The 21,532-nt window shown below is 40.9% G+C and overlaps 1 protein-coding gene across 1 annotated transcript in view; it reads left to right on the plus strand.

Annotated features, from left to right (window-relative positions):
• lamb1 (laminin subunit beta 1) overlaps positions 1-21,532 on the plus strand; it is a 100,606-nt gene that overhangs the window by 59,901 nt on the left and 19,173 nt on the right. Inside the window, exons 22-24 of the mRNA XM_016994011.2 lie at positions 2,307-2,524; positions 4,570-4,666; positions 16,850-17,219. Of these exons, the coding sequence (XP_016849500.2) occupies positions 2,307-2,524; positions 4,570-4,666; positions 16,850-17,219 (685 nt within the window). The remainder of the gene's footprint in view (positions 1-2,306; positions 2,525-4,569; positions 4,667-16,849; positions 17,220-21,532) is intronic.

Genomic DNA, 21,532 nt, shown 5'->3' on the forward strand with positions numbered 1-21,532 from the left:
TTTTTCCTTATCTACTGAAGTTAGCCAGTAGATCCCATCTGCCTACTGCCTATTCCTGCCTTAGAGCTTTCTTTGATGCAGCAAATTTGAGGAATTCACAGATTGGAAGGATAAGCCTTCCTTAAAGGTCAACAGATGAGTCAAGCCTAGTTTGAAAAGAGCCTGCTAGACTGGGAGCCTTCTGGGTTTAATCTTATACCAGAAACCTAATTACCTTGGGGGTAATCTTGGGCATGTGTTTTGAAAGAGTGGAGTTTAAATGACAAAGAACTTCTGATCTTTTGCATGTCATGAAAAGATGAGGTTTTTGTGGGAGAGAAGGCTTTCCTTTTAGCATTCTTTTCCCTCTTATCAAGAGAGTAGCCTTGGCCATTTCCTGCTGCCCTTAGGCTTTGGATAGGAGGGGGGTTTTCTTTTGTTTACTGAAACATTCCTATAAGGAGCAGAAAGAGTGGGTTTCTGAACATTCATAGTGGGAAGAGAGGGCAACTGGGGGAAACAATGAGTCTTGTTGTATCCTGAATATTAACAAAGCAATTATGGCATCAGATTTTGTACTTCTGGCGGAATGGTGATCTATGTTGTTAAGTATAAATACCATGAAAACAGTCCGAGAATTCTAAGTGCCAAGGCATAGTTTGCATCAGCAGGAACAATAAAAGTGGGAATGTGTTGTCGAAGGCTTTCATGGCCGGGATCACAGGGTTGTTGTCTGTATTCCGGGCTGTATGGCCATGTTCCAGAAGTATTATCTCCTGACGTTTCGCCCACATCTATGGCAGGCATCCTCAGAGGTTGTGAGGTATGGAGAAACTAAGCAAGGAAGGTTAATATATATCTGTGGAAAGTCCAGGGTGTGAGAAGAACTCTGTCAGATGGAAGCCAGTGTGAATGTTGCAGTTAATCACCTTAATTAGCATTGGAAAGGTTCTTCTCCTGGCTTTTCCTGCCTGGGGGCATCCTTTGTTCAGTGTTTCAAACAGCCCTTTCAGACCTGATAACCCCCAAGCATGTTAGCTGGCTGGAGATGGTAAATCCAATGCATCTGGAGAACATCAGCTCAAAGAAGCTGGATTTCAAAAGTTGTTTTGAATGAGTGTTGGAATGTGATTTTTAAAGCATTTAGCTGCGTAAAACTACCCCCTCCCCAAGACAGTGGGTGGATAAACATCTTCCTTATCTTATTAATCCTTTCAAAACCTATCTCCTTAAAACAGATCAGTAGCATTCCTGTTTTAAACTCTAGGAATGTACCATGAGAAATAGTTGCTTTTCCTGTCCTCCTAATGCATCTGTGGCTGAAATGGAATTTGATTGTTTTTGTCTCACAACTCCTACTATCTAATTCATAGTATCTCTTAGCCTACATATGTGCCTTCAGGTCAGTGGTTCTCAACCTGTGGATCTCCAGCTGTTTTGGCCTACAACTCCCAGAAATACCAGCCAGTTTAACAGCCGTTAGGATTTCTGGGAGCTGAAGGCCAAAACATCTGAGGACACACCGGTTGAGAACCACTGCTTCAGGTAGTCTGTCGACTTACGGCGCCCTATTAATTTCTCAGGATTTGCTTAAGCGAGGAATGCTCACAGGTGGTTTTGCTAGTTCCTTCCTCTGAAATAATAGCCTTCGACATCCGATATTCCTTGGCTTTCTCCCATTCAAGTACTAACCAGGGCTGACCCTGCTTAGCATTGAAAGCCAGATGGCATCTGATGCCTTTAGGTTATATAGGCCTTAATGTCCCTAAAATCCTAAGTGTCATTGTCAGAGGAATTAAATTCCAATTGATATATTTTCTTACCTCCTAGTGGGTTGTGATGAGACTCATCAGTGTGGGAATGGATATAAATCAGTGAGTGGTGGCCATGGAGCCAGCTATTTGCTCAAATGCTGATGTATAGTAATCAAGTGAGAGAACTGTAGAAAATAACTTGCAGATTATTATTTACACTCTCATCTTGTATTAGAAAAGAAGCAAACACTTTATAGCTCTGTTTCTTTTTCTTTGGTGTGTTTTCAGGGGGCTCTTTAGCTACCACTACACCAATTAGATACAATTTTGACAAAGTGCTCAACAGAGGTGTTTGCATGTCACCATTGTTTATCTTTGTCTATTGAGATTTTCACCCTTCTTGGGTTCACCTGAAAATCTCCCAAGTGGCTATTGGTTTTCCCCTTTCTGCTGGGATTGCATTCCTCCAAAAAGAGTTCAGTCAGTAAAGTCTTACATTTCTCAGTTTGCTGAACTATTTCTTGTGCCTACATACAACTGCCACACATCTCCTTGACTACTCTTCCATTCCAGAATGTGTCTGCAATTACCTGGGAACTGTTCGTGAGCAGTGCAGCAGCTCTGAAGACTGTGAGTGTGAGAAAGAAACAGGTCAATGCCAGTGCCTTCCTAATGTGATTGGACAGAGCTGTGACCATTGTGCCCCAAACACATGGAGGTTGGCTAGTGGGAATGGATGTGAACCATGTGGCTGTGAAGAGGAACGCTCCTTTGGCTCATCGTGCAATGAGGTAGGAAGCCGTCTTCACTATTATTAGAGAACGGCAAACTCTTGATCTTTCCTAGGCATGTAGTCATTGAACAAGGACATTACAAGGGAAGACTAGCAAGAGAAACCACTTAATTGAATTACAGTAGACCTTCCACTTTCTTGAGGGCTAGGGGTACAGGACCCTTAGGAAAAGTGGATTTTTTTAAAAAAAATCTGATGAATCGCTAGGACTGCTAGGTGAATTTCTGCTAGAAGTTGAGTGTGATGTCTTGGTTTTGCCTTTTCCTCTCCTTTGCTTCAGTTCTCTCTATTTAGGTTTTCCCAATAGTGTAGTAAGGTAAAGGTTTCCCCTGACGTTAAATCCAGTCGTGACCGACTCTGGGGGTTGGTGCTCATTTCCATTTCTAAGCCGAAGAGCCGGCATTGTCCATAGACATCTCCAGGTCATGTGGCCTGCATGACTGCATGGAGCGCCTTTACGTTCCCGCCTGAGCGGTACCTATTGATATATTCACATTTGCATGTTTTCGAACTGCTAGGTTGGCAGGAGCTGGGGCTAACAGCGGCTGCTCATTCTGCTCCCAGGATTTGAACCTGGGACCTTTTGGTCCGCAAGTTCAGCAGCTCAGTGCTTTAACACACTGTGCCACCATTTGTATTAGTTTTGGAGTGGAGCATAAAATCCTCCTAGAGGCCAGCCTTAGATGGTCTATTCCATTTGCCTGTTCAGAACTTTTTTGCTAGGCCCCTTTTTCTTTCTGCATCAGAGCTACAGTGATTAGAGGCCTGGTCGTTGTCTGGTAATCTTAGGCCCAGCAATCCAAACAGGCAGCCTTAGCACCTGCATGTAGCAGTATTCATATACTATTAGTCCCAGAGACAACAGAAGCTTGAGCTCAGCCCAAGTTTCGCAAAGTAGAAGACCAAGACAGTTTATAAGCTCCATCTTATAATCCATCACTTTACATCAGAGTCAAAAGACTTTCAAGGATTCCAGAGAGATGACTGCAACTAGCAAAATCCCCTTTCATAATGTATTGTTTTAAGCTATCTTACAATTAGCCCTTTGTTCTTCCTGTTTTCAGTAAACTCGTTTTGGTTACTTTCATCTTGTCTGAAGTGCCTCTGTATGTTAAGGGTCTTGATCTTAACAGAAGGTATATAGATGGCCCCCGAGTAAAGCCAGACACTATAGTTTTCCCAAAGGCTCGGGTGTGCCATCACATTGAGCATATAATTGCACTACAGGACTGAGCACGCCCAAACAGGCCCAGAAAACAGGACCTGTCTCGGTTTTTACTGGCAGCATCCAGATGACGCCTCTGGTAAAAATGAATTAATTCAGAACAAGCCAAGGTTTCCCTGGTTTGTTCCGAATTAATTTGCTACCCCATTAGATCTGGGCCTTTCTGAAAGGCCTGGGTCTAATGAGGTATTGGGCCTGTAGAGACTCACTTCCGGATAGTCTCAGGACTACTCGGGGCTGAGTCTCCATTCTCATTCCCCAATCTTTTGGGCTCCTAGAGACCAAAGGTGCAGGATGGTGCCCACCTTTCCCCCCCAAGCTCCCAATTCTCCCCCTAAAAGTGAAGTAAAAAATACCTGGCCGCCATAACTTCCCTCCTTGCATCCTCCTGGCGCGAGAAAATGATGCATGAAGATTTTCCTCCTCGCTCCCGTCTCCTCAGGCATCATTTCCTCATGCCAGGAAGATACAGAGAGGGATGTTATGGTGGCCAGGTACCTTTTACTTAACTTTTAGGGAGAAATTGGGGGACTTTGGGGTGGCATGTAGCCACCTCACCACCAGGATAACCCGTTTTTTGGGGAGATGGACTTAACTGTGCTTCGGTGCAAATTTTAGTTCTCTCTGGAAGCGCCCTTAGAGGACTTAGAGGTAACTAGAGAAGTGATCTCTCTAGGAAATTCTAGGTCCTCCAGAATAACGTGGATAACATTCTATAAAGGTTGGAAACTTCCATAACAAATTGTTGCAGTGGCCCAATAAAGTTTTGAGCATTTTGTAAAAGGCATTCTGATTAACAACTTCCTTTTACTTGACAGTTTACTGGGCAATGTCAGTGCATGCCAGGATTTGGAGGACGCACATGTAATGAATGCCAAGAGTTTTTCTGGGGTGATCCTGGTGTAGACTGCCAAGGTGAGCACGTTATTTTCACAACACAATGGCCTTCCAAAGGAACACTTCCAACTGTACATCTTTATATGTTTTAATATATGTCACTTTTGCTACAATTAGGAGTCCAGATCACTGTTGACAGATAGCACACTTGGTCCTTGTATGTGCAAAAAAAAAAAAGACAAAGCAGCATTCATATAAAAGGCATTTAATTAGATCCAAGCAAGAGCAAGACTCAACATTGCATCATTAATTTCCTTCTTAATGTTGCAATATGTATTACTATAGAGTACAAAGACACTCCATGGTTTGAGCTGGCTTTTTCTCATATATTGATTTTGTGATTTCAAATCTAATCCAAGCAAGAGGCTTATTGCAATGTAGATCTTTGCATCTTAATAAAAGACATTATCTTCTTAGTTGACTGAGGCCCCTTCTACACTGCCATAACATCCTGATTATTAAAGCAGATATTCCACATTATCTGCTTTGAACTGGATTATATGAGTCTACAGTGCCATATAATCCAGTTCAAATGAGATAATCTGGATTTTATATGGCAGTATAGAAGGGCCCATAGACTGTTTTCTTAGATTTAGGTGGTAGTCTCTTCACAAAGGTATAAACCATGTTATTGCACAATTGGATGTATTTCCATGTTGTAGATAAGAAAAATATTTTACAGGTCTGGTCCTGAATCACTAGGGGTTTTGAAAAGCAGTCCAAATGCTCTTTGTTAATTAGTTTGTTTGCAAAAATATTTTTGCAATGCCTTTTTGTTTTTATAAACATAGCTACTAAAAGAATGAAACTTCAGACACTGTCTAGAACAAGTTGTAGTTGTTGTTGTTGAACATGTGTTAAATCATTGGAAAAAAATGCAGAAAACTCTACTGATCTCACCCCAGATAAACAAAAAACTATGTACACCAATTGGTGATCTTACTTTGTGTCTGATGAACAGCGGATTATATTTCTTTTTTAAAGAAAGATAACTAATTAATTTGCTTTGGCATTGCCTTTGAGACCTTAGAGATGGGAAAGGAAAGGAAATGGCACATATTACATTTCATCTCCCATTTCTGAAACCTATGTTGTCATAGGTCCCTTCTGCACTGCCATATAAAATCCAGATTAACTGCTTTGAACTGGATTACATGGCAGTGTAGACTAATATAATCCAGTTCAAAGCAGATAATGTGGGTTACCTGTTTTGATAATCTGGATTATATGGCATTGTAGAAGGGTAGTGAAGGTTGCTATTGAGTCCATCCATACACACTGTCCTGTATTAATTTACTCAACAAGGAAAGTAGGGGAATGGGGACCATTTATGATAGTCTGAAAAGCTGGACTTTACTCATAGTTTAGTTCAGTCTTTCAGGCCTTACTTCTCCAGAAATGTCTTCTGAAAAAAAAAGTGAGGTGGAAACTGTTACTGGTTGCTATTTATTGCTAATTTAGAAACCCCAAAATGAAGAAGAGGAGATGGAAAGAAATTGTGAAATTGTGGTTTTTCAACATCAATAGTTATTAAAGTTAGAACATAGATATTAAAACATTCAGGAAGTTTAAAACATATATGAAGGCCTAAAACCTCCACCAATCTAGGTATATAATGATGATGATGGTGATGAAGATGGTGGTGGTGGTGGTGGTGATGATGATAATGATGGTGGTGATGATGATGATGATGATTATTATTATACATCTTATTTATATTCCACTTTATCTCCCTGGAGGGACACAGAGCGGATAAAATATACACATATAAGGTAAACATTCAGTTCCTTTTACACAGTGAAGAATAACGACATATAATACACAGATAAAGATAAAGGCCTTCTCCCTTTCATCTCTGGCATCTGGAGGCGATGCTCAACTCTGGCCACGGGGAGATGTTCATGTTCCATTTTTCCATGTTGAGAAACCTGTTGTCCGTAGACATCTCCAATCGTGTTGCTGGCATGTCTGCATGGGATGCCTTTTTACCTTCCCACCAAGGCGGTACCAGTTGATCTACTTGCATTGCATGCTTTCAAACTGTTAGGTTGGCAGAAACTAGGGCTAGCAGTGGGAGCTCACCCCAACTTGCAGCTTCAAACTGCCAACCCTCTGAGCAGCAGGTTTCCTGAGGCTAGCGATTCAACTCACTGCGCTGTCGTGGCCCCTTCTCCTCCTAATTTCACTGATAAAAGTGGTGTCATTAGCAGTTTTCCCATGTTGAATTCAGGTCAAAGTTTGCTAATTTGATGTAATAGCAAACTCTTCTTTGCTTGTATCTAACTGATGTGAAAAAGGGGAAAGATTTTCAACACAGGAGTCCTTTCTTATACTCCAAACTAGCTATTTGAGGGTTAGGAGGCTTTTTCAGTAATGTAGACTGAACAAGATACATTGTCGAGTGTGGATTCTTCATGTAGTCAGACATGTAATCACATGGTTTATTAGTGTGGTCAATATGTTAGTATTACATGGCCAAGGTCCCTTCTACACTGCCAGGACCTGATCCCAGATTATTATTACTACTACTACTACTACTACTACTACTACTACAATAACACTTTATTTATATTCCGACCTTCTCTCCAAGGGGACTCATAGTGGATTACAACATATAAACAAACACATGCAAACATTCAATGCCTCGTTACAAATGAAAATACAGTGAAACACAAATACACAGACAAAGACAAAGGCTTCTCCTTTCATTTCATTTATTAGTGTGGTCAATATGTTAGTATTACATGGCCAAGGTCCCTTCTACACTGCCAGGACCTGATCCCAGATTATTATTACTACTACTACTACTACTACTACTACTACTACTACAATAACACTTTATTTATATTCCGACCTTCTCTCCAAGGGGACTCATAGTGGATTACAACATATAAACAAACACATGCAAACATTCAATGCCTCGTTACAAATGAAAATACAGTGAAACACAAATACACAGACAAAGACAAAGGCTTCTCCTTTCATTTCCGGCTCAGGAGGTGGTACTCATCTCTGGCTCTGGGGAGGTACACTTTCTCCTTTTCCAAGTCAAGGAGCCTGCGTTGTCGTAGACACCTCCTGGTTGTGTGGCCGGCAAGGCTGCTTGGAGTGTCTTTTTGCCTTTTCCCACCAAAATGTTATCTATTTATCTACTCAGTAGTCACATTTGCATAATTTCAAACTGCAAGGTTTGCAGGAGCTAGGGCTAACAGCAGGAGCTCACTCCATCTTGGGGATTCGAACTGCCAACCTTCAGGTCAGCAGTTCAGCAGCACAAGAGTTTAACCCATTGCACCATATTATATGGCAGCGGAGACTCCTATAATCCAGTTCAAAGCAAATAATCTGGGATCAGATCCTGGGATATAGAGCAGTGTAGATCCAGCCTAAGTTATATGAAATCAGTACATTCATTTCAAATGGCTGCCTTCTGACTGTCAACTCCACATATCATGAATGCTGTTCTTACTCCTGTTTTGAAGCCATCCTAGTTCAGAATCCTATCCAAACTGACAGAATCTATGTGCAGAGTTCTCCAGAGAGATGTGTCCCACCATTAAAAGCAAAAAGCATGTTAAAAGTTTGGCTTCCTTTAGTGTGTTTGTAGGATTGCCTGCTCGAGGGATGCAGATGTATTATACAGGGATTTGTTCCAAAGACATTTGTACATTCCTTATTCCACATGTGCTTTGAACTAACACTGCACTAGCTAATCCAGCACCACTTAATGTTCCTCAGTGTTGTGCAACATTAGGAAGTAAAGATAAACTCTTTCCAAGCATGTGCAGTCCTGGTTTTGATCATCTGTAAGACAAGTCTGGCAACGAGCACAAGATAGCTTCCTGGTATTGATTCAGAAATAAAAACACAGAGCGACTTGTGTTTCTGCACGACTGTAGCATGTGGAAATTAGGACAGTGAGCTGGGATTTGCAATAAAATGTTGCCATATGAAATTGTTATCGAGCAGTTTAAAGCAGCAGTGGATAGTGAGATGATAATGATGATGATGATGATGATGATGATGATGATGATGATGATGATGATGATGATGTAAAGCAAAGTGAAAAACCTGCTTTGATTGAAGTCAAAAATCAGAAACTCCTCAAAGCACAGCAGACAAAAAAACAGTACAAGAAAACCGCACTACAAACTAGAGCTGACAGCTGGCACAACAAAACATTGCATGAAAGGTTCCTTGACAAAATTGAAGGAAAAGCTGATAAGGAGAAGACCTGGCTATGGCTCATGAATGGGACCCTGAAGAAGGAGACAGAAGGCCTGATCCTTGCAGCCCTAGAGCAAGCCATCAGAACAAATGCAATTAAGGCCAAGATCAAAAAATCAGCTGATGACCCAAAATGCAGACTGTGCAAGGAAACCGACGAAACCATTGATTATATCCTCAGCTGCTGTAAGAAAATCACACAGACAGACTACAAACAGAGGCACAACTATGTGGCCCAAATGATTCATTGGAACTTATGCCTCAAGTACCACCTCCCAGCAGCAAAGAACTGGTGAGATCACAAACCTGCAAAAGTATTGGAAAATGAACATGCAAAGATACTGTGGGACTTCCGAATCCAGACTGACAAAGTTCTGGAACACAACACACCAGACATCACAGTTGTGGAAAAGAAAAAGGTTTGGATCATTGATGTCGCCATCCCAGGTGACAGTCGCATTGACGAAAAACAACAGGAAAAACTCAGCCGCTATCAGGACCTCAAGATTGAACTTCAAAGACTCTGGCAGAAACCAGTGCAGGTGGTCCCGGTAGTGATGGGCACACTGGGTGCCGTGCCAAAAGATCTCAGCCGGCATTTGGAAACAATAGACATTGACAAAATTACGATCTACCAACTGCAAAAGGCCACCCTACTGGGATCTGCATGCATCATCTGAAAATACATCACACAGTCCTAGACACTTGGGAAGTGTTCGACTTGTGATTTTGTGATATGAAATCCAGCATATCTATCTTGTTTGTTGTGTCAATAATAATAATAATAATAATAATAATAATAATAATAATAATAATAATAATAATAATAATGTGTTGCCCGCATCTCCCTGCGGCTCAAGTTGGGGTACAACATCATTAAAACAAGAGATAAAACAGTATTAACAGATACACAGAGTTAAAATGCAAGTTAAAATCCACTGATGTGATTAAAGCTCACAACTTAAAATTGACCAAGTAGGCCTGACGGAAGAGATGGGTCTTCAATTGGTCTTAAATTCCAACAGCTGATCTAGATGTCGAATATCTTATCGTCTATAATGGGGAACATAGATAGTACTCAATTCATTGCTAACTGTGATATGGGGCATGTTTTTGAATGAACTGTCATCATCAGACTGTATGTGGATACTGGAGCATACACAATCTATATATATAAAAGAGTGATGGCATCACGGCAATTCACAAAACAACAAAAGTACAGGCCCCCCAACCTCAAAATTTGACAACACAACCCATCATCCACGCCTCTAGGTTGATACAACAAAAAGAAAAGAAAAATAAAGTCCTAATTAGAGGGAGAGCAATAATTTTTTTTATCCAATTGCTGCCAGTTTAGAGGGCTAATCTCTGCCCACTTGGTTGCCTAGCAACCAAGGGACAGCCAGGTTTCAGTTAGGGGACAGGCAGATTTAGGCCTCACTTAGACTTCTTCCACAGATTATCTAATTTGAACTGGATTATATGGCAGTGTAGACTCAGCTATATAACCCATTTATAATCTTATATTATCTGCTTTGCACTGGATTATCTTGACTCCACACTACCATATAATCCACTTCAGTGTGCATTTTATACAGCTGTGAAGAAGGGGCCTCATATAATCCAGTTCTAAGCAGATAATTTAAGATTATCAATATACAGTAGAGTCTCACTTATCCAATGTAAACAGGCCGGCAGGATAAGTAAATATGTTGGATAATAAGAAGGGATTCAGGAAAAGCCAATTAAACATCAAATTAGGTAATCGTTGTACAAATTAAGCACCAAAGCATCATATTATACAACAAATTTGACAGAAAAAGTAGTTCCATGCGCAGTAATGCTATGTAGTATTTACAGTAGAGTCTCACTTATCCAACACTCGCTTATCCAACGTTCTGGATTATCCAACGCATTTTTGTAGTCAATGCTTTCAATATATCGTGATATTTTGGTGCTAAATTCATAAATACAGTAATTACTATATAGCATTACTATGTACTGAACTACTTTTTCTGACAAATTTGTTGTCTAACATGATGTTTTGGTGCTTAATTTGTAAAATCATAACTTAATTTGATGTTTAATAGGGTTATCCTTAATTCCTCATTATCCAACATATTCGCTTATCCAACGTTCTGCCGGCCCGTTTATGTTGGATAAGTGAGACTCTACTGTACTGTATTTACAAATTTACCACTAAAATATCACAATGAATTTAAAACACTGACTACAAAAACATTGATTATGAAAAGGCAGACTGCGTTGGATAATCCAGAACATTGTATAAACGAATGTTGGATAAGTGAGATTCTTCTTTGATATGAAATAATTACTGGGATAGAATAATGCAGAACAATATAATCTCTAAAACCAGGACAGTAAATAAACAGGGGAATTCCACACAGGAAACAATCGGGGCCAGCTAACACCTCCCAACAAAGTATTCCCATCATCAAAATCAGGCAAATCCTCTGTTTTCTCAGGGCCACAGACAGTAGAAGCACATAAAATATCGCAAACAACACCACTCTGAAAACAAGGGAATTCCAGACAGGAAACAATCAGGGCCAGCTAACACCTCCCAACAAAGTATTCCCATCATCAAAGTCTGGCAGATCCTCTGTTTTCTCAGGGCCACAGACAGTAGAAGCACATAAAATATCGCAAACAACACCACTCTGAAAACAAGGGAATTCCAGACAGGAAACAATCAGGGCCAGCTAACACCTCCCAACAAAAAATTCACTCAGGGAGGAAACAGCCAGGCTTTAAAGCTGCAAGGCCATTACATCCTAATCATTTTTCCTAATTGCAGCATTCATACTTGCCTCCAACAAACAAAAAAAACCAATCAGAAATATTGTATATTCACAACCTTTAGGAAATAATATCTCCTGATGGCGCAGCGTGTTAAAGCGCTGAGCTGCTGAACTTCTGGACCGAAAGGCCACAGGTTTGAATTGGGGGAGCGGAGAGAGCCTCCACTGTTAGCCCCAGCTTCTGCCAACCCAGAAGTTCGAAAACATGCAAATGTGAGTGCATCAATAGGTACTGCTCCGGCGGGAAGGTAACGCTGCTCCATGTAGTCATCCCACATGACCTTGGAGGAGTCTACGGACAACGCCGGCTCTTCGGCTTAGAAATGGAGATGAGTACCAACCTCCAGAGTCAGACACGACTGGACTTAATGTCTGGGGAAAACCTTTACCCTTTACCTTAACTACCACCAATTCCTCAATACTTTATTTCCCATACCACCAGACTTCGCCACAGCAACGCGTGGCCGGGCACAGCTAGTGTCCTTCTATAGCAGCATTTCTAAAACTGGGGGCCGTGAAGGGACTTCAGGGGGGTCGCCAAAGACCATCAGAAAACACATATTTCTGATGGTCTTAGGCAACCTCTTTGGCAGAGAAGGCTGAAGATCTCTCCACCTGTCCTTTGGCCCAATTCTATCGTTGATGGGGTTCAAGGGGCTTTTTGATTGTAGGTGAGTGGTAAATCTCGGCAACTACAACTCCCAAATGTCAAGGTCCATTTTGACATTAGGCCTCTGAATCATAGGCATCCAAGAGAAAAAGCCTTCAAAATGCCCATACATTTCAGTGAGACCAAGATGGTATATTCTCTTCCAAAAAGAGTAACTTGACTTGCTAAGATGCTTTGAGTGTGTAACATGATACATCATGAGATCTTCAAGTGAAGGCACCAGGCTTCTGTTTTTGTCACACCCGAGTGAGGAATGTGAATAATTAGCCATTCTCTTGAGTGTCTTTTCCCCAGAAACTAATAGTTAGGGTGTAGGGAGGGAGGGTTAAGTGACTCCTTTCCCCCCATAGCCTTCAAAGAGGAATGAATTGCTTGAGGGGGTTTACCTTCCACAGCAAGCAATTCACTCTGGGAATGTTAAAGTTGCTTTGATGGAAATAAAACCCCTTGTGTTGGTATAATTTTGAGAACAAAAAGGCCATTTTGTTAAATTGCTCCAAGATAAGTTGAGCAGCAAGACAACACTCCCCCTCGAGGTTGGAGTATCCCGTGTATGAATTCTCCATGAGAAAGCTGGTTTTGTTTATGGTAACTTACTCCTTTAAATGGCCTTCTAGAAAGCTGGCTTTAAAATGAGAATATATTTAAATCATATAAAACTACTGAAACCTAGTCTTGTCTTTCTCTATGCACTCTCTTACCATTCTCTCTAAGGCCCCTTCTACCCTGCCCTATATCCCAGGATCTGATCCCAGTTTATCTGCTTATCCCAGATTATATGTCAGTCAAAACTCCTATAATCCAGTTGAAAGCAGATAATCTGGGATCATATCCTGTGATATAGGACAGTGTAAAAGGTAAAGGTTTCCCCTGACGTTAAGTCCAGTCATGTCTGACTCGGGGGGTTGGTGCTCATCTCCATTTCTAAGCCGAAGAGCCAGCGTTGTCCGTAGACACCTCCAAGGTCATGTGGCCGGCATGACTGCATGGAGCGCCGTTACCTTCCCACCGGAGCAGTACCTATTGATCTACTCACATTGGCATGTTTTCGAACTGCTAGGTTGGCAGAAGCTGGAGCAACAGCAGGCGCTCACTCCGCTCCCGGGATTTGAACCTGGGACCTTTCGGTCTGCAAGTTCAGCAGCTCAGTGCTTTAACACAACTTTGCCACCGGGGCTTCTATAGGACAGTGTAGGTCCAGCCTATGTCCTATGTTTGTGGGAAGGTTCAATCTTGATAGACGAAATCTCATGGACAAGATTGCAACTAGAAAGAAAGAGAAGGAAGGAAATCCATACATTGAAAAGCTCCTGATGGATTTATAGATCATTTATATGTGTGAATTTTCTGAGACCTTTTTGAAATATATGACATTGATTTAATCGGCTGGACATCAACATTTCTGCCATCTTTGAGTCTGTGCTTTTGATCCATTTGGTTTCCATTCATAACAATGGTACTTGCAGCTCTAGTGTAGTCAAATTTACAGCTATGGATTGCAGATAAGAGGATCCATGCCTGGCAAGCATTACATTAACAGCCCAATTTCAGATCAGAGAACTCACTCACCAGGTGAAGACAAGCGATAGAGGTTGATTATGATTCAGCCAGAAAGGATGCATTTATGACTGATGCTAAAATTTACATGCATAAACATGAATACAGACAGTATGGATTTTAAGCAGTTCTGTTTCCTGTTCACTTCTGGGTTTTCCACTCTCTTTTAGTACCTGGCTACTGACCGGTCAAGACTTTCTTCCTTTCGCCTAATAGCTCTTCTCTCCATCCTAAAACCAGATTCACAGGGTTTAGAGGGCATGTTGGATGGTTGCAAAGTGTGGTCCCAAGACAGCGTGGCTTACAATATCTGTTAAAATAATGTTCTTTACATTGTCACTCTTTATTTATTTAAACCAGTGTTTCTCAACCTGGAGGTTGGGACTCCCGGGAGGGTTGCGAGGAGGGTGTCAGAGAGGTTGCCAAAGAAAAGTATTTTCTATTAGTCATGCGGGTTCTGTGTGGCCCAATTCTATCATTGGTGGGGTTCAAGGGTCTCTTTCATTGTAGGTAAAATAAATCCAGTAACTATAACTCCCAGATGTCAAGGTCTATTTTCCACAAACTCCACCACTGTTCATACTGGACATATTGAGTATTTGTGCCAAGTTTGGCCTAGATTCATCATTGTTTGAGTTCACAGTGCTCTCTTGATATAGGTGAGCTACAACTCCCAAACTCAAGAACAATGCCCACCAAATCCTTCTAGTATTATCTTTTGGTCATGGGAGTTCTGTATGACAAGTTTGGTTTAGTTCCATCATTGGTGGAGTTCGAATACTCTTTGATTGTAGGTGAACTATAAATCCCAGCAACTATAACTCCCAAATGACAAAATCACATCCTCCCAACCCCACCAGTATTCAAATTTGGGCGTATCGGGTATTTGTGCCAAATTTGGTCCAGTGAATGAAAATACATTCTGTATATCAGATATTTACATTAGGATTAGTAACAGTAGCAAAATTAAAATTATGAAGTAGCAACAAAAATAATTTTATGGTTGGGGGTCATCACGAAATGAACTGTATTAAGAGGGTCACAGCATTAGGAAGGTTGCCCTATATCCAAAAGGTCTCAGGGTGGCTTACAAACAAAAACCTGTATTATCTATGTCAGGGGTCCCCAAACCTTTTAAACAGGGGGCCAGTTCACGGTCTCTCAAACCGTTGGGGGGCCGGACTATAGTTTGTTTTAAAAAAAAACTATGAACAAATTTATATGCACACTGCACATATCTTATTTTGAAGACGACAAACAAAATGGGAACAAATACAGCCTCAATGTTAATCATCATCATAATCATCATCAAAATAATAAAGGGGGTTGGAAGAGACCCCTTGGGCCATTTAGTTCAACCTCTTCTGCCTTTGTGCACCAAAAGCACAAACAAAGCACCCCTGACAAATGGCCACCCAGCCTCAATGTTGTTGATAATAATAATAATAAACGCTTGGGAAGCATTCGACTTGTGATTTTGTGATTCGAAATCCAGCATATAGATCTCATTTCCTGTGTTATACTATGCCTTTGTGCCAACAACAACAACAACAACGAGAGTTGGAAGAGACCCCTTGTGCTATTTAGTCCAACCCCCTTCTGCTTTTGTGCACCAAAAACACTAGCAAAGCACCCCTTAATAATTAATAATTAATTAAATAATAATAAAATGCCATTATAAATAAGCAAAGCTTTGGAAGGCATGCACCAGGTGAAGGAGGAGGAGGGAGCTGTCGCGTCGGGGGCTGGATAAATGGCTTGGATGGGCCGCATGTGGCCCCCGGGCCTTAGTTTGGGGACCCCTGATCTATGTAATCATAACCAGAAAAACATTTCATAACTAGAAGTAGACTTCTGAGCACTTACAGTTTAGCTTTGTTTATTTATTTACTATATTTTTATTTACTATATTTTACACCGTTCTATTTCACCCCGAAGGGGGCTCAGAGCGACTTCCAAATTGGCAACAATTCAATGGCATACAAACATTGTATGTTGCCATTTTTTAAAGTCTGTGGCTCCCATGACAGTGGAGTAGTAGTTCCACTCCAGGTTTTAATCCAGGTTTGAAAGGAACTCTCCAAGTTTCTGAGCTCTATTTCCCAATAGGTTCTTCACTTTGAAGAGATACTTTGGGAGCAATCCAAAACCTGGAATGGGTTTTCTGTCCCATTGATATGGAGGCTATCGACTGCTGCTGCCCCTAGAAGATCTCAGGGGCCAAAGAACTGACCCCTGGAACCACCATAGTTGTTCACTTCTGCTGCAAGGGAGGGTGGTCCTCTTGCTTGTGCATCTTACAAAAGCCATTCTATTAGTCCAGTGGTTCTCAACCTGGGGTCCCCAGATGTTTTTGGCCTTCAACTCCCAGAAATCCTAACAGCTGGTAAACTGGCTAGGATTTCTGGGAGTTGTAGGCCAAAAACATCTGGGAACCTCAGGTTGAGAGCCATTGTATTAGTTGAATAACCCCCGTGGATCCTTTCTTTCATTTAAAGACATATCCCAACCTTCTTCCAAGCAACTCAAGACTGCACAGATGTTATTAATTCCAACTCTTTTGAAAAACACCTTCAAAATAACCTTCTGAGATAGGAAAGACCAAAAGGTGGTGAATAACTTAAGGTTGCCTACTAGAAATGGTGGAGTTGGGAGTAGGATGCAGATATTCCACAGATGACCTCCATGCTGTTGGTACTACACCTTGTTGCATGCATGTGGCTTTGTGCACTCACCAACCAAACAATTATGCATTTGATGAGATGAAGGTAATGGAAGGAAGAATATACTTAGAAGGAGGGATCAAAGCTGGAGTGAAAAACTGGATGTAATGTATCAAGTGGATTGCGACTGGTAGTTCTGTTCTTTGTTAAGCAGTTGCTGTTTTAATAACAGGGTGCTTTTTTATTTCTATGTTTATTTCAGCTTGCGACTGTGATCAGCGTGGCATTCAGACCCCACAGTGCAACCGCACAACCGGCCAATGCATCTGCAATGAGGGTGTGGAAGGAGACAGGTGTGACAAGTGCACCCGAGGCTACTCTGGCAGTTTCCCAGACTGTGTGCCTTGCCACCAGTGTTTTGCCCTCTGGGATATTATCATTAGTGAGCTCACTAATCGGACGCAGAGATTTCTGGAAAGAGCACATGCCCTGAAAATCACAGGGGTCAGTGGACCTTATCAGCAGATGCTCAACTCCGTGGAGGAAAAGCTGAATGAGATTAAAAGTATCATTGCCCAAAATCCTGCGGCGGGGCCCCTTAAGAACATTGGGAATCTCTTTGAGGAAGCCAAGTAAGTATGGCATGTAAATAATGTTCCTTCCCATTTGCTCATCATATTGCAATTTCAGCGAGAACTTGCCCTAAAAAAGAAGAGCAAGAGGAAGTTGGAACTGTGCCAAGCAGATGGAAAATATGAAGGAGTCTGTGGAGCCACCTAGCAATTAGACACATGTGTTGATTTTGTATGTATTATCCTGGGATATTAGGATGGCAGATCTGTTTATGCAGGATGAGAAATGAGGTGCTTGAAATATTTGGCCCACAGCATGTTAGTTTTTTGTGTTCCTTCCTTCCATCTAAGGAAGGCAAAATAGCAAAACGGATTTGATCTTTTGATACCACCAGTTGTTTTAGCGCCGCTGCAACTGAGAAGTCATTTGAGAGAGAAATTAGGTGACTGCTGTTGATGGATGACTGTACAAGTTTTCTGTGTAACTTTTCTGTACTTTTCCAATGCAGGTTGGCCCCATATAAGAAAAACAACATTTTATTGAACTGTTTTTATTATTCAGGTTTATTCGGGCCATGTTCACACATTTGCTGGTTTTTTCATTATCACTTGTGAGAGGTTTCTGTGCTGCCTGTTTACAGCACAGCTGTGATCAGAATAATAATAAATAATAATAAAACTTTATTTATATCCCGCTACCATCTCCCAGAGGGATTCAGGGTGGCTCACAAAACACTCAAGGTGTGACACAAAGTACAAAATACAACAAGTGCAAAACAAAACATAGGCCTCCACAGTAGAACTTAAAGTCCTTGCCAGTTCATAGAAAGAGATGCGGTCTCAAACATAGGTTGGACCCGAAGCCCCTTCTACACTGCCATATAATCCATATTATCAAAGCAGATAATCCACATTATTTGCTTTGAACTGGAGTATATGAGTCTGCACTGCCAATTAATCCGGTTCAAATCAGATAATCTGAATTTTATATGGCAGTGTAGAAGGGGCCAGAAACTTTTGTGTACGTTTCACATGTGACTGCGAAATGAAAATGTCTCTGCTGTCACAATTCTGCAGTCCTGCATAGTTAGCATCTGTATGTTAATTCTGCTCATGAAAATACCAGCTCTTATAACACTATGTAACAAAATTTGAAAAAACTGTTCCTGGTTTTAAAGTATTATTTTCTGTTTAACAGTGCAACGTTCACTTTGAAAGTAGTTGTTATACCCCAGAAACTTCATTGTTGTGGCTGAGACAAGCTATGTTGAATTGGTTGAGGCTCTATGAGGCATTCATTGAAAAACTATAGCAAAATGTGCTGCAGGATGTCCCACAAAAAAACAAGGTTTTGCAGTTTAATCAACTTTGTTCATGTTTTTATGACAGAACCAATTAGGAAGTGATATTTATAACCCAAGAACAAAAATTGTGTTACATAGTGTAACCAATATTTTGGGACAGTTGACAAAATTACCGACTTTCCTGCAAACTCTTGCAAGCAGTTTTCTCAAACCTTGCCCTCTACTGATGGAAATTAGTCATAAACAGAGTTTGAGAATGTCACTTTGTTAGTTTACAAATGGCTTCCTGAGGATTCTGGGATTTATAGTCCAACCATGCAACATTTACTACCCAGGACAAGGTGCCTTCACCATTTGAGATATTGTCATTACAGAAACGCCCACTCCCATTAAGCTTTGTAGCAAACCCAGTGTACCCTGGGGCGCTGCAGTGGGATAGTTTTATTCAAGTACTAATGTCAGAATGAAATAGTGTTGAAAATATCTAGACATATATTATACCCGTCCTAATTTGTACGTTGTTGGTTCTGGGGAATTGTGACACTTTGTCTAGATTTCAAAAGAGAGAACTGCATCCTTGAAAAACCAGTTTCATTATCTAGGGCAGGGGTCCCCAAACTAAGGCCCGGGGGCCGGATGCGGCCCTCCGAGGTCATTTACCTGGCCCCCGCCCTCAGTTTTATAATATAATATATTGTATATACATATAAAATTGATAATCATAGTATAATGTAATACAATATAACACTAATAATAATACCCTAAAATAATATTAATTACATACTCTATATTACATATAATATTACTAATAATATTACAGTATAGTGGTATAGTTCAATAAAGTAATATATAGATGCTAATATTGTGCTATGCTAATAATATAATATATTGTATGTACATATAATTTGTAAGCCACCCTGAGTCCCCTTTGGGGTGAGAAGGGTGTGATACAAATGTAGTAAATAAATAAATAATAATTAAATACATTTTAGACTTAGGCTCGCCCAAAGTCTGAAATGACTTGAAGGCACACAACAACAACAACAACAACAACAACAACAACAGCAACCCTAATTAACTTGACTATCTCATTGGCCAGAAGCAGAAGCACACTTCCCATTGAAATCCTGATAAATGTATGTTGGTTAAAATTATTTTTATTTTTAAATATTGTATTGTTCTTTAGTTGTTGTTGTTGCTGTTGTTGTTGTTTTTGCATTACAAATAAGACATGTGCAGTGTGCATCAGAATTTGTTTGTATTTTTTTTCAAATGATAATCCGGCCCCACAACAGTCTGAAGGATAGTGGACCGGCCCTTGGCTTAAAAAGTTTGAGGACCTCTGATCTAGGGCCTGGTATTCTACCACAATCCTGCCTAAATGATGTTTCACAAGGCAGCTCATGCTTTTGAATTTGGCACAATTACTCCCCAAATGCTGCCAAACGTAAACCACTCATGCATAGATTAACCAAGCGGAACATCTATTTTCAGGTACTATCACTTTGGGTTATTTATATTGCCCTACTAGCTTGGGTACTCAGCGTTATTAGAAAAAGTCATTTTTAAAAAATTGGACAAAATGCATAGAGTTGTAGATTCATAGAGTTGTAGAATCATGCCAGGTTATCTCCCAGAAACTCTCACCAGTACTTAAAGTTTGTTATGTTGAGCAAGTTTGCTCTAGGGTGCTTTCTGGCTGTAGGGTAAGCTACAACTCCCACTATGGTGAGTTAGTCCTCTCAAAGCCCTCCAGTAGGTCGAGTTAGTCATGGGGGTTCTGTTTGCCAAATTTGGTCCAGATCCATCATTGGTAGAAGTCATAGTTTTTCTGGTTGTGGGTGAACTACAACTCCCAGAAAGGAAGGTCAGTTCCCCCAAACGCCTCCAGTAATCAGATTTCAGCATATCAGGCATGTGTGCCAATTTTGGTCCAAATTCATCAGTGTTTGGGTTCACAGTGCTGTCTGGATGTAGGTAAACTACAACTTCCCCAAATCAAGGTGAATTTCCCCCAAAGACATCCAGTATTTTTTGTTGGTCATGGGGGCTCTGTGTTCCAAGTTTGGTCCAATTCCATGTTTAGTGGAGTTTAGAGTACTCATTGATTGCAGGTGAACCATAAATCCTAGTACAACTCCAAAATGTCCAGGCCAATTCCCCTCAAAACCCACAGTGTTCAAATTTGAGCATATCGGGTATGCATACCAAGTTTGGTCTAAATCCATCATTGTTTGGGTTCATAGTGTTCTCTGGATGTAGGTGAATTACAACTCCTATAAATCCCTTCAAAGATCTCCAGTATTTTTTGTTGGCCATAGGGGTTCTATGTGCCAAGTTAGTTCCAGGTCCATTGCTGGTGGACCTCAGAGTGCTCTTAGATTGCAGGTGAACTATACATTCCAGTCCCAACAACGCCTATACATCATGGTGAATTCTCCCCAAACCTCTCTAGTATGTTCAGTTACTGATTAATTCCTCTGTTTGCTGTGTGCCATAGAAATTAATAGGAAAGGGTTATGGGAGAGACAGTGGGTGGGGTTATGCAAATTCCACATAAATGGAGAGAAACATTGGGATGTCTGGTGGAGGAAAACAGAAAATCTAGGATGAAATTGTTCCCATATGAAAGCCTTAACTTGGGTGGTGGGCAGTGTCACGACCCAGGCTGCAGAGCACCAATAACCATACACAGAGGCCAGAATCTATCTAATATCTTTATTAAGGAAATAAGTAAAGGCAATAAAAATAAGTGTAGAATATAGTTCAGAAGAAGACCTTTCAGGAAAGGTCAATTATAGTCCAGGAAAACAATGTCCAATATAAAATAGTAAGGTCCAAAGTTGTAATCCAGTAACCGAAACACCCACTTTGCCAAGCAAAGTGAGGGGAGATGACAAGGTTCTTAATCCAAGGAACTAGATGTAAGGCTAGGAAGTAAACTTGATTCTTGGAACACAAGGCTTGATACAAGGCAACAAGGAACGAGGAACAGGGACAAGATCCGTGGTAAATACTTGGCAAGGTCCGGGAAGCAAGGCAAGGTCCTGGAAGGCAAGGCTGAGTCCT

Source organism: Anolis carolinensis, chromosome 5 (genome assembly GCF_035594765.1).
Source record: "Anolis carolinensis isolate JA03-04 chromosome 5, rAnoCar3.1.pri, whole genome shotgun sequence".
Taxonomy (NCBI): Eukaryota; Metazoa; Chordata; class Lepidosauria; order Squamata; family Dactyloidae; genus Anolis; species Anolis carolinensis.